General features: G+C 41.0%; 1 protein-coding gene across 18 annotated transcripts in view; it reads left to right on the plus strand.

The window, feature by feature from the left end:
• FGFR1 (fibroblast growth factor receptor 1) overlaps positions 1–13,933 on the plus strand; it is a 69,162-nt gene that overhangs the window by 6,194 nt on the left and 49,035 nt on the right. For all 18 annotated transcript variants that reach the window (XM_072635146.1, XM_072635151.1, XM_072635148.1 and 15 more), the window contains exon 2: positions 7,030–7,214. In XM_072635146.1, the coding sequence (XP_072491247.1) occupies positions 7,124–7,214 (91 nt within the window). In that variant the 5' untranslated portion in view covers positions 7,030–7,123. The remainder of the gene's footprint in view (positions 1–7,029; positions 7,215–13,933) is intronic.

The raw sequence follows: 13,933 nt of genomic DNA on the forward strand, positions 1-13,933 counted from the left end.
TATATATTGGCCATGTGACCCTGGACAAGTTATTTACCATGTCAGTGCCCCTAAGCTACTCTCTTATAAGTAGGAAAACAAGTACCAGTCTGAACCAGTAGAGAGATTTTGCCCCTATGATCCCCCTTGTCCAGTTACTTCAGTATATCTGGCTCTGTATTTTGTTATGGTTGTTGTTCACTCATTTTCAGTCACTTCTGTGATCCCATTTGGGGTTTTCTTGGCCAAGATACTGGAATGGTTTACCATTCCTTCTCCAGCTCATTTGACAGATGAGGGAATTCAGGCAAACAGGGTTAAGTGATGTGCTCAGCTTCACCCAGCTGGTAAGTATCTGAGGCTGGATTTGAACTCAGGTCTTCCTGACCCTAGGCCCAGTGCTCTATCCACTGTGCCACCTAGCTGCCCTATAGTTAATCTCCCTACAATTTAATTAATCTGTTTTTGAAAAAAAAAATAACTCTAGCTGGGCCACTTATCTGTAAAATGGGGATAATACTAACCCCTACCTCCCAGGGGAGATAATAATCATAAAGCACTTAGTGTAGTACCTGGCACATAGTAAGTCCATAAAAATGCTAGTTGCTCTTTGTTGTTGTTACCTGCCCAGATATATTCTAAATAGTTTTATCCCAGATTCTGTCCTTTATGGAGAGATTACTTCATTTGGCCCCAGAATATGGCAGGGCATCTTGGGTTTCTTTTATTATTGTTCCTATTTTTATGTACCTATTTCATCCCATGCCTCATTGTGGTATAGAGGTGACCTTGCATTAAAGACTGTTCCAGAGGAACACAAGTCCTACCAAGCTGGAAAGGCTTCAAAAGGCCCAGTGATGGCTTATTAGCCTGTTGTCCGTGGGCCAAACTTGCTAAATTCAAAGGGACTTATCACTGGGATTTTGACTTCCAGATGATGGTGGTTTTTTTTCTGCCGTATCAATTCAGGAGGCAATTCAGGAATTCAGTACAGTGGAAAGAATGAGTCAAGGATCTGGATTCAGATTCTGCCTTTGAAGATTACCACTTGGGGGACTGAGAGATTACTTTGGTTGAAGCAGATGGCTGCTAAATTCCCTTCTTGCTTCTGTGGAGTTACTTAAGCTCCCTGGACCTCATTTTCCTCATTTATAAGATGAGGGGGTTCAGCTTGATGGCATCTAATATCCCTTCTAACTCTAAACTTAGGATTCTATGAAAACCAGGTGTGAAAGGGTTGTGATCTGGCTTGGTAGAAAAAATATCCACATTGAGGAAATCAAAGATCCTTGAAGTATTTCTTCCCAAGGACATTTGGACCCTGTTTTTACAAAGTCTTAAGAAAAATATTAGAATTTCCCTTGGGCTGAACAAAAAATTTGCCAACTAAACTGCATAATCTCTTTCAAATGTTTGTTAAATGTTCACATCAGCCACTCCCTAAACCGAAGTTTCTTTTCTTCCCCTTACTCACTTTTGGGAAAGGTGACCATTTTTCATAAGATCATGAGAACACAGATTTAGAGTCAGAAAGGACCTTCCTTAAGGTCCTTACCCTCCTCGTTTTACAGATGAGGAAACCAAGACCCAAAAAGGCAAAGTGAGGTCCCTTTTAGCTGCAGATTTATGATTCTCTGACTTCTCTAAAGTCTCACAGCTAGAAAGTGGAAGAACCCGAATTTGAACTCAGAACCTCTGACTTCAAATCCAATACTTATTTCACTTTTGTTTGTAAGCAGAAAGGTTTATACCCCTGAATCCAAAAGGTCACTATTTTGATGCCTCTCATCCTACAGGACTAAGGAAGTTGAGAGAATTTCTTTGTGGTATCTAGCTTTCTAGACTAGGATTATGGCTGAGTAAATTTGGGGTTTTGGATTGTGCTACCCTTCAGCATTCTGTCCCTTACAGAGAAAGTGATCAGAGGCCAGTTCCCTTTGTCAGCCCTCTTCCCGTAACGGAGTAGTTCATGCTTTCTGCCAGCACCCACTGGTAGTCCCAGAGCCTCCTTCAAGAGAGTCATTATAATGTTGTGCAACTTCAGAGCTGGAAGAACATGAGACCATCTGTCTGTTTTTCTGGCCTTGACCTCTGACATGAGGAAATGGAAGGCCAGAGAGGAGGACTGATTTGCTCAGGTAGTGGCAAAGCCAGAACCAGGATTAGAATCCAGATTTCCTTACGCCCCACCAACTACATTACTTAAGAATAACCCAAGAGTGATGTTCTGATGGCGTCTTAGCCATTCTCTAATGTTTCCCTAATATCCTCAATCAATTCAAATTCTTTTACTGAGATGTGACCTTCTTCAGTCATTGATAGAAGAGACAGAAGAGTCTTCAACAGATCATCGTTTTCCCCTCTTCCCCTTGCCACTTTTGATATAAAAACCTCATTTTTTACTCATCATATCCAGGTCCTTTGGGATAATAAAAATCTGATGAGCTTGGGGAACATAGCCAGAATTATGGAAACTGAAAATAATGATCCCTTGATCTGTATTGAATGTCTCTTAGGGACAAAACCTTGCCTCCAAATGGGCGAGTAAATCAGTTTTGGGGCTGCTTCTTTGGAAAGTGTCTGCAAACAACTGTATGCCACAAAGCTCTGTAAGAGGCACACAGATCTTCCAAATGGGTTGTAAAAATTCATTAGTTAATGCAAAGTGAACAAGATGGCCTGAAGGAGATGGTGAAAGTTTCCAGGGGCCTTCAAAGTGAAGACAGTGTATTAGACAGAAAGAGTGTTGATTTGGTATCCCTGCTCTGAGGCTTAACACTTATGATCCTGGATAAATCACTTCACTTCAATAGCCTTATCTATAAAATGGAAATAATAATAGTCATGCTACCTACTACACAAGTTTGTTGTGAGGGTCAAATGAAATGACATGTAAAACATTTTAATAACTTTAAGCACTTTGTGAGTTATTACCAAGGTTACATTATGAAAATCTTTATGGCTCTCCTTTCACAACTGTTATCTCTGGATGTTAGTGGAGGATGCATGTGTCTGTAAACCATGCAATATTTGAAAGTGGTAAAGGGCAGTGGGAAGCAATGCAGAACCAGTCTAATAGATTTAATATATAACCTCTTTGAGGTTAATGGTCTAAATTATTTTAATAGATCAGCATCCTGTTTTACATATAAGGAAACTGAGATCCAGAAAGGCCAAGTGATTTCCTCATGGTCACACAGCTTGTTTCCTCCTATCTCCATTTTAAAAGTTGAACCTGGGAAAGATGGACCTTGGGCTGTTTCTGAGAAAATAACTTGAAGTAGACACTCTTTTTTGTTCCACTTCTGCCTTTCTCATCTCAAGGATGACAGGAGATATCAGGGGACCCTGTGGTCATCCTTTGGACTCATCCTTTATTGAGCCTGTGAGGGGGAAGGAATATTTTGAGAAATGATTTTGCAGTGCCTATGGCCTAGTAAATAGGGAATAAACCTCAGAGTCTGGACAGCCTGCATTCAAGTCTAGCCTTTGACACTACTAGCTATGTGGTTGCTTAATCTCTTAGGTCCAGGCAGCCCTCTAGATCATGAATTTCAGAGTAGCTGCTGATGTGCTCTGGGAAAGGGAGTTACCCTTGGAATATAGTATACAAACAAACAAACAAAAACCTGGTGAAGAAGGGGTAGCGTTCTTGTAACTGACTGTGTTTGGGAGGTCAGGCTTGCTCTCCTATGTCTAAAATGGAAGATCAGTATGTGAGCTGCTTCCTAAGTGCCTGGAACATAGAGCTTCTACTGGGATCAGGAAAAAGAGAATCAGAGGGAAGAGTTATTGAATGATTCTCAATTGTTTACTACCTGTCATAACACAACCCCTTAGCTGAAATGAGCTAAAGTTGTGGTGAAGAGTGGGGACAGATGTGTGTGTGTGTGTGTGTGTGTGTGTGTGTGTGTGTGTGAACACGAGCCCGCTCACCCACTCGTCTGCTCGCTCAAGAGAACATGCTGCCGAAGCCAAGAATTCATCGAGCCTGCTGCCAGCCAGCACTGACTCACTTGCAGGGGGCCCAGCCCAGCTCAGGGGGAGAAGCAAGGTCAGTGTATCATAGTAGGGCATGTTCCAGGGAGGTGGATTTTCTAAATAATTTAGATGGCCTCTCAGAGCATTTAGGATGAAAGCCACCTGGTTGTATGTGTGTGTGTATGTGTGTGTGTGCGTGCGCACGCACGCATGCACGTATGTGGTATAATAGAGTGAATGCTAAACTTGGAGTCAGGAAGACCAGAATTCAAATGCTGCCTCAGACTTAACAGTTTATGTGACCTTGGGCAAGTCACATAACTTTTGCCTGCCTCAGTTTCCTCATCTGTAAAATGGGGATAATGATAGCATTTCTCTTTCAGGATGGTTTGACTTAAGTGAAGTAACATGTAAAGTACTTTGTTAATTTTTAAATACTACATAAATGTTAAAAAATACATTTGTGTATAACTGTGTCTCTACATATACATATATATACACATATACATACATACACATAAATATATACAGATAGGTAGGTAGCTAGGTAGATAGATAGATAGATAGATAGATAGATAGATAGATAGATAGATAGATAGATAGATAGATAGATAGGATCTGCCCAGTACCCAGGAGGCCTATTGTTTTGTAAATATTTAACCTCAATGAATTGACCCCAGAGGAGTATATGGCCTTGCTTTTGCCTTCACTACTTGGAGAACTGTAGAAAGGAAGTCATAGAGGTGGTATGCTAATGGCCAAGAGCCAACAGTGAACCATCCTTGAGTCACGCCCTAATTATGCAGGCCTTCCTGATTAAGCAGACGGCAGGGTACAATGGAAAGAGCACTGGATTTACACTCAGAAGACTTAGGTCCAAGTAGCAGCAGTAAGACCTTGAGGATATCATTTCCCTCCTCTGAGCCAGTTTTTTCATTTATAAAATGAACTTCCAAAGACCCTTCTAGCTCCTGAGTTTCTCCCTAATCATCAGCCTTAAATCCATGCTGTAGTTCCATAACATCTAAAAAAGTTGTCTTTAGTAGCTAGAAGGGTTTGAGATTCTTCTGGTAAGTAAGGTCTAGGAGTTTCTCCTTTATTCATAGGATCATAGACTCTTAAAACCAAAAGACATTTTTAGGCCTGTAAGGAATCTAACCCGATTTTTTCATTTTACAAATGAGGAAACTAAGGCCAAGAGTGGTAAGATTACTTTATAAGATCACAGGATTTAGAGCTGGGAGGAAATATAGAGATCACCTATTTCTACTCCCTTATTCTGGAGATAGGGGACTAAGACTCAGAAAAATTAAAAAGACTTGCCTAAGATTACACAGATAGCTAAATTAGAATGCAGGACTTTTAACCACCAACTCATGTGCTTTTCTCTCTACCAATTTCTTTCCATTCATCACCACCAGAGGAATTGGTTTTCTGAGTGAATTTGGTAGTAATAAGAATATTGCAAATATGTTTTATCCTCAACAACCTATGATTATCCCCATTTACAAATGAAGGAAACAGACAAATAGAAGTTAAGTGACTTGCCCAGAGTCACACAGCTGAAAGTATCTAAGGCTAGATTTGAATTCTATACTCTCTGACTCCAAGTCTAGTGCTCCACCTAGCTACCTCTCTACCATGTTCTCTCCATTCCCACCAATGGAATTGACTCTCTGAGTGAATTGTAATAATAATTAAAAGTAGCATTTATATTGAGCTCTAAGATTTTTAAATCACTTTACAAATATTATCTCATTTGATCCTCACAACAATCCTGGGAAGTAGATGTTATTATAAGGTAGATAGAAGTTAAGTGACTTGTCCAGAGTCACACAGCTATTAAGTGTCTGAGGCTGGATTTGAACTCAGGTCTTCCAGTGGACTCCAAGTTCAGTGATTTCTTCCTGACTCCATGTCCAGAATTCTATCCAATTCACAATCTAGTCATTGGGATCATCATTAGGACACTTGTGATTCTCTTCCACCTTCCTCCCTTCCTCTGAAAAAATCTGTAAAGCTTTTGACCAAATGATACTTAACTCAGGAAAGCTAAGAGGTCACTTTTTGTAACCCTGGATTTCCTCGAATTGCCTAAGAGGCAATTTTGTGGCAAAATTTTTGAAGTCTTTTTGTTTTGTATTCAAAGAAGAACATCAAATACAGTATATATACTGTACACATGGGTGGCTGGGTAGGACAGTGGATAGAGTGCTGGCCCTGGAGTCAGGAAAACCCAAGTTCAAATCCAGCCTCAGACACTTCCTAGTGGCATGCCCCTGGACAAGTCACCTGCCCAGTTTTCTTACTTGTCTCAGTTTCCTCATCTATCAAATGATTTGGAGAAGGAAACAGCAAACCACTGTAGTGTCTTTGCCAAGAAAATCCCAAATGGGGTCACAGAGTCAGCCATGACTGAAAAGACCGAACAACAACTGTATACATAGTATCTATGTGGGAGTGTGTGTATGTATATATATATACATGTGCATGTGTGTATACTGTATAGCCTGTGTGTTATAGCTATACTGTAACACAGTATATATACATAGTATATAGTTATATACTGTGTTCAGAATGGGTGAGCATGACAGTGCACACCTGTAATCTTAGCCACTGGAGAGACTGAAGCTATTGGATCTCTGGTGCTCAGGAGTTTTGAGCTGCAGTAGGCTATTCAGAGTCCATGCCAAACTAAGTTCAGCACCAATATTTTGAGCCCCTGGGAGCAGGGCTCAAATATTGCCCAAGGAGGGGTGAACAAACCCCCATCAGAAATGAAGTGGGTCAAAGTCCCCATGCCAATTAGTAATAGAAATAGGTGCATAAGCAGCCCCTGTACTTCCAAACAGGGCAAGAGGGAAGACCCTGTCTTTACCAAAAAAAAAAAAGTCAGATGCCTAGAATCTAGTACCAGAACAGGGATATAACTACCTAATCCTCCATGCCTTAACAAGTTATTTCTTTATGCATAGTCTGGAAAAAATGATAACATAGTTATCACCCAACTTCACTATTTTCTTCTGCAACTAATGCTACCTCATCACTTTCTGATCTTCCTTCCTCCAGGTAGATCTTGAACAGGCGGATCAAGCCCAAGGATCGGGTAGAGTCCCCATGGAGGTGTGGAGCCTTGTCACCGATCTGTAACTGCAGAACTGGGATGTGGAGCTGGAAGAACCTCCTCTTCTGGGCTGTGCTGGTCACAGCCACACTCTGCACTGCCAGACCAGCCCCAACCTTGCCTGAACAAGGTAAGGGAAAGAAGTGTCTGAGACCAGTCAGGAAAGACTTGTGAGCCTTTTTGGGCTCAAACATGATCACTCAGGGATGTGGAATCTCAGCATGTAGCCTGATTATGACCCAAGGAGTGTTGGGGGCAGAGATCCTCAGATTTATTGAGGAGGAGCAATCTCAGGTCTTGTTTTCTTTGAGAGAAAATCTTATTGCATCTGAGCTACAGGCTGTTTGGGTGATGTCACATGTTATTGGGGCTGGAGACCTTAGTGAAGTCTGTGGTGTTATGAGGTTGTGGGAGGGAGCCCTGTGCTCTTTATGATCCTGCCCCTGGAGGGAGATGGTTTTGGTTGGTGATTTTGGAGCGCACTTCCTTGTCTAAGAGATGTGAAAACATTTTAAAGTTCTGAGTAAGATCAGAGTATTCATTGCAGATGAATGAATAGTAAGAATGCTCATTTAGCACTTTGCTCAGATGAGGTGGGATTTTGCCCACCCCAGTTTCCTTCTCTTTCTGTGGTATGGAGGCTTTTTTGGGTCACAAATTTATGCAAAAGAAAGACCTTTGATAAAAAGAGCAGCCTCTGTGGCTGGGTACCTGATAATTGGCCTCCTAGGGCCACACACAGACATATTTGCTAACTATTTGGGGACACATAACAAGTCTGAAGGACCTCAGAAGGACCCACAATCTTCATAACCCAATGGGAGTAAAGGACTCTATGGGACTAGCATCGATCTGCAGTGAGTCAAAAGAGAGTGGACCAAAAGAAAAGGCCAGGAAACTGCTGAGGAATGGAAATTAACTTGTAGAGATTCTGGGAGCAGAAGCTGAAGCTATAGTGGCTCTCAGAGTTCTTTAGAACTAAGATTCAAGCATGTTCACTAGCAATAGGTCCATTTGTGACCTTCTGGCTGCTGGTAATTGCACAGAAAATTAGCAAATAGTTGAGAAAGGATTTGGTTAGTGGCTCAGTTAGCTCAGGTATGTGCATGAACTGACCAATGCTTCGGGACACACCATCGATCTCATGGTATCAGTTGACTGAGGCTTCTTACAAGTACACCAACTAAGCATATGCTTCTTTCATCTAATAATGCTCAGGAATACATATAATACATCCTTGCCAAGTGCATGTATCAGGCACCTACATATGGTGCTTTGCAAGGCTCTGTACAAAGATGGTCACAGACCCCCAGTGGCAAGGGGCTTAAGGTCTAATATGACACTGAAGAAGACATATAAATAATATCCATATGAACCAATATCAGTCGTATCAGTCAAATATATTGCATGTATTCTATGTCCAGAATGGAGTAATAGCCTTTAGTGGAAGGTGAATAGAAAGGGAGTCTTAGTAGATTTATCTGTTTAAATGAGAAGGCGTCATCAAAGAGATCCTTCCTTCTTTTTGTTAGAGATGGGTTTTATTTGTTTGAATAATGGCAGAAAAGTGTTTGTGTGGTGGGGTAGGAGATGAAAAGAGGAGTCTGAGGATGGTTTAGCATCTTTTCCCTTGGAATGCTCCTGGTCCTTTGTCCTTACCTCCCTTATATGATTTTCTTGCATAGGTTTTTTCCCCTACCTGTCATTTCTCTCACTTGATTGAAGTTTCTCAAGCAAAAGAACACCTGTATGTTGTATAGCAAGCTATGTGTACATAACTGGGAGCTTGATAGCTTGTTGATTTGAATAGGATGTCTCTTTCAAGAAGGGTCAGAGATTAGAGTTGGAAGATTAACCAAAATGGAGGCACTTAGTCTTGTTATGTAGGAGGAACAGAGGAAGGGTGTCTGGTCAAAGGCTTTGAAGTAGAGCACGCTGTTGGGACATAGACGCTTCTTCTTCGGTCAATCTTGATGCTTGCACTGGTGAACCAGGGACATTCTGGTGATTCCCTGTTGAGAGGGCACCTTAGCAAAGATGGTACTCCAACTCTGTGCCCTGGAAACTAGAGGGCTTAGGACATCCTTTCTCTAGTGTCTGGCACAGAGTAGGTACTTCATAGATGCTAGTTGGCTGACTGACTCAGCTCTATCTAGTCTTTATGGTTTGCATACAATGGGTTATCAACTGACAGAAAGAATCATCTACCATGGGTCAAAATCTATCATATGATTGAAATGGGGACAGTTAAAGGACTAGAATCAATTGTGTAATACGCTAATTGGTCTCTTATACTTGGAATTTTAAAAAATTCACTTTCAGAAGTATTGAGGTAGGGAAGGTCAGTCCAACATTTATTAAAAGCCTGCTATGTGCCAGGTACTGTGCTCCACTCTCAAAATACAAAGAAAATAATCCCTTCTCTCAAAGAGCTGACAATCTAATGGGGGAGATAAAATACAAAGAAATATGTATAAACAAGCTATATAGAGGATAAATTGCAAAGAAGCCATATTCTATCTTATGGGGGTGATATCCCAATTAATATTCTGCCCTGATCATTTCTGGGCACCACCTTTTAGGGAGAGACATTGATGAGCTAGAATGTCCAGAGGAGGCTAACCATAATGATGAAAAGGACCCCCAGATCATGACATAGAAAGATCAGTTGAAGGAACTGGAGATACTTCTCCTCAAAAAAAAAAAAAAGAGGATTTATAGAGGAGTTTATAGCTGTCTGATATTCAAAGGGCTCTCACATGGAAGGAATCAGACTTGTTCTCTGCCCACAGAGGACAGACCAGAAGCAATGGGTAGAATGTAGAAAGAAGCTGATTTAAGCTTATTGTAATTCTTAGGAACTTTTTATAACAATGAGAGCTATCCAAAAAATAGAATGGGCTACCTCATTATAAGTTTTCAAGCAAATACTTTTTGACCACTTGTCTGAGATATAGATGGTGCAGTGGATAGAGCACCAGTGCAGGAGTCAGGAGGATCTGAGTTCAAATCTCACCTCAGACACTTGACACTCACTAGCTGTGGGATCTTGGGCAAGTCACTTAACCCCAACTGCTTCATCCTGGGCCATCTTCAGTCATCCTGATGAATATCTGGTCACTGGATTCAGATGGCTCTGGAGGAGAAGTGAGGCTGGTGACCTGCACAGCCCTCCCTCACTCAAACAAAGTCAAGTGCAAGTCATGTCATTATTTCTCTAATGGCATGGTCTTCTTCAGCAAACAAAGGATGAACCCAAAAAAGGGGTTTTCTTTCAGGTATGAGTCAAATGAGATATGATAGCTTCTGAGGTCTAACCTAAGGGTCTGTGATTTTCAGTATCTTGGCCAGGTTGGTTGGTAAAAAATGGTATGGGTGATGTCTTTTGATTCGTGTGTAAATTGAATTTAAGTGAGGCAGAGTTGCACGAAGTCGTCAGCCTCACTCTCTCCTCCAGAGTCATCATGGTCCAGTGGCAGGATAGAGTCAAGACGACTGGCGATGGCTCAGGATGCAGTAGATGACCTTGGCATCTTCTGTCTAACCAAGCTCTAAGTGCTCCACATTGTCTGCTTCAGCTGCCTTCATGGCCTTTGGAACAAATTGTTCTCATCTGCCCATTCTACCAGGGGAAGTCTTCATATGTTTGGGGTAGTCACCCCCCTAGTTCACCAATGAGTTTGAGACCCCTTGGTTTGTCCCATCTGCTGAAATGGTTTACCCCAGGGTGTGACCACTGCACACGCTGCAGCTTCTTGGAGCCACAGGTGAGAGTTGGGTGAAACAGATGGATACCAAAGGTGGAAAGAGCCCTGAAAAGGGCTCAGCAACCATCACACCAAGGTACTGGTTCTTCCTGAATACACTGTACACCTCTTGACCAAGTACATGTAAAATGAGTGATATTCATTTATATTATTAGAAATTTCAGAGTTAAAGAGATAAGTATCATAACCATTACCCTGATGAAACAAACATACATAAACTTTGTTACAGTACTAAATGCTAAAGTACTGGAGGAAATGCCAATGTGGCAGTAGCTTTCTCCAGTTTAGGCTTCCTTGTAGAAATCTTAATCAGTGTCTGTTATGTTAACAAAATCATGGTTCTGGAAAAATTACAAAAGCATTTACAAGCAAGATCAAACAACTTTTTAAAAAGTATAAGCCATTAATAAAACATAATTAAATAAACTTACAAAATAAGTAATAAAATAGTCTATAAAAACCTCAGCATTTAACAAAATACAGTAGATCCAAATTAAAGTTCCAATAAGTAAAAATGGTTTTGTTTTGTGTCTCCTTCCAAACCTGTCTGACATTCTATTATGTCTGGCTTTTATTTTTTAAAAGTACGTATATGTGTATGTGTCCATTTAAAAAGAAAACATGTAGATATGTAGTTGCTGACAGTGTTGTAGACTGTCCTGGTTTTGCTGAGTTTCTCTTACATCTCTGTTTATAGGTATTTCCATGCTTTCTTGTATGTTTCATTTATCAAAATGTAGTGAATTTAAAAGCAATATCATTGAATTTTTCAAGTGAAAATATGAACTGAAACAATCTCAAACATTACTGGCTTATGTAAATAAAGGGAAAAATGAAAATTGTTGCGCAGCAGCTTTTAGAATGAGCTATTGTTCCCAACGTTGTTTTCAATTATAAAACATTTATGGCTAGATAGCGAACAATCAGGTCCCTCTGAATAAATAATTTGTATTATTGTTAGACTGAATAAAACTGATCTGAAAATAGATTTTTTTAAATCAATGATATGCTTTTTTTGGTATCATTAGTCTTAATCAGCTTAAAAAAAATTCTAAAGATTTTCCTACAAAGGTTCTGTTGAAGGATTCTGCTGCTACTGCATTTTTGAAGATTCCTACTTTAAAGAGATGGGGCTACTCTGGCCCTTCCTAGCTGGAGATGTTGGACCCTGCATAGAGACCGAGATGCAGGAACACAATTGTGCCAAAAGTATGAGAAGATGTAGTTTGGGCCAGTTCATTTTAGTGACTTCTTAATGGATCCATCACATGGGTGTTCACTCCTCATGCTATGCAGTTGTTGTCCGCATCTAAACTTAAATCCTCCATTATCAGACCTACACAACACACTGAAAACTTCCTCAAGGTTTGTTAATGGTTATTAGATCATAACATGTTATTGAAGGGACTCCATGTACTGAGGAATATCCATATCTTGCCCTTCAAGAAGAGTGAGTGATTCTTAAGGAGGTAGAACATATAGAGGTAGAATATCTTAGCAGTAGTTAGATAGCTCAGTGGATAATTTGGTGGTCTTAGAGTCAGGATAGGCCTCAGTTCAAATCCAGTCTCAGACATTATTAGCTGGGTGACCCTGGGCAAGTCTTTTAATCCTTCAGGTTTGTTTTTTTTTTTTAATCTGCAAAATGAACTGGAAAAGAAAATGACAAACCACTCCAGTGTCTTTGCCAAGAAAACCCTAAATGGGTCACAAAGAGTGAACACAACTAAATAACAACATAATGGCAAGAACGTTGAACTTAGTATCAGGAGGCCTGGATTCAAATCTTGGCTCTGCCGCTGACTGGATAAGGCATTTAATTTCTTCCTTTAGTGATAGGTATGTGCCCAAAGGTGCTATATAAGCTCCCTTGCCTGCTGAACAAAGTGTGAATTCCCTGGATAAGGTTTGGATTCTCCTTGTTCTGGATCCCCATTGCCATATTGAAGAGGCCTTTATTTTTGTGCACTCAAACTCAGAGCTTTGTAGTTGTGGGAGCAGTGATAATCACCTGATACCATATTAAGGATAGAGTCCACAGGGTTGAGCTGCCCTTTGGGTTTGGTTTTTAAAAGGTGGGGTGGTGGCAGAGAACCAAAGAGGAGAGGCTCAGAAGGCCATGCAGATACTCAGACTGCAAAGTCTCGAAGGGAAGAAGGTTCAGCCCAACAGGAAATCATGCATACCCATGAGCAACCCAGACCTATTCCAGTCACCGCTCCTATGAAATGTGAATTGTTGTAGAGGTTAGGGCCAAAGAAGTTAGGTGTGACTTGGAAGAGGAGAGGGCTGGCTGCTGCCCTAAGGAAAATGGAGGAGAATTATCCTGAGCATCAGTAGGTTCAAATACAACTTCAGTCTCCATTTTGTGAGGTTAAAGAAAACCTGTCCAGTATCCATTGTCTTATGTTAGCCTAAATACTTACAGAGTCAAATTTTGACATTCTTAAGGGAAACCTTGGGTAGGAACCCAAGTCTTAGAGATGATAGAGATTCAGACCCTCAAAGCCAACCCCTTAGAAGTATCAGGGGCATGGGCCCACTTGATACACCAAAGAGCTGGACTGAATGATCTCCAATGTCTCTTTCAGGACTAATGTTCTATGATATGCAAAATATTTGTCCAAATTCTAAAAACAAAGAACCACAGAAATAAAACTGAAGCCCCCAAAATTCAAGAGTTAAAAAGCTTCCTCTTAAATAAAAGTTTCTGAGCATTTTGTTGGTACTGGAAGCCCCTCCCCCAGTTTAAAGCAGAGTCTGGCTAGCTAGCAGTTCACAAACGTTCCTGGGGGAGTGGGGAGGGGTTAGAGTTGCCTGTATTCACTTTCTGGCTGTTGTTGGAAAGTTTAATAATGATTCCAGGAAAGCCTTCCCTCCCTCCTTCTCACTCTCCCTCCCTCCCCCTTACCTCTTCTCTCTGACGCTAAGCATGTTTTCCCCAAGCCTATGCCCTTATGTTCCAAAGAGGGACCTGAAGGGAAGATTAGTGAGTGGACAGAGGGGTACAGGTCGTGGGGAAGGGAGAAGAGGGAGGGCAGGCCATTTCAGGAGGACAGACTGCTTCTCTTCACTTAGGAAC

Source organism: Notamacropus eugenii, chromosome 1, assembly GCF_028372415.1.
Source record: "Notamacropus eugenii isolate mMacEug1 chromosome 1, mMacEug1.pri_v2, whole genome shotgun sequence".
NCBI lineage: Eukaryota > Metazoa > Chordata > Mammalia > Diprotodontia > Macropodidae > Notamacropus > Notamacropus eugenii.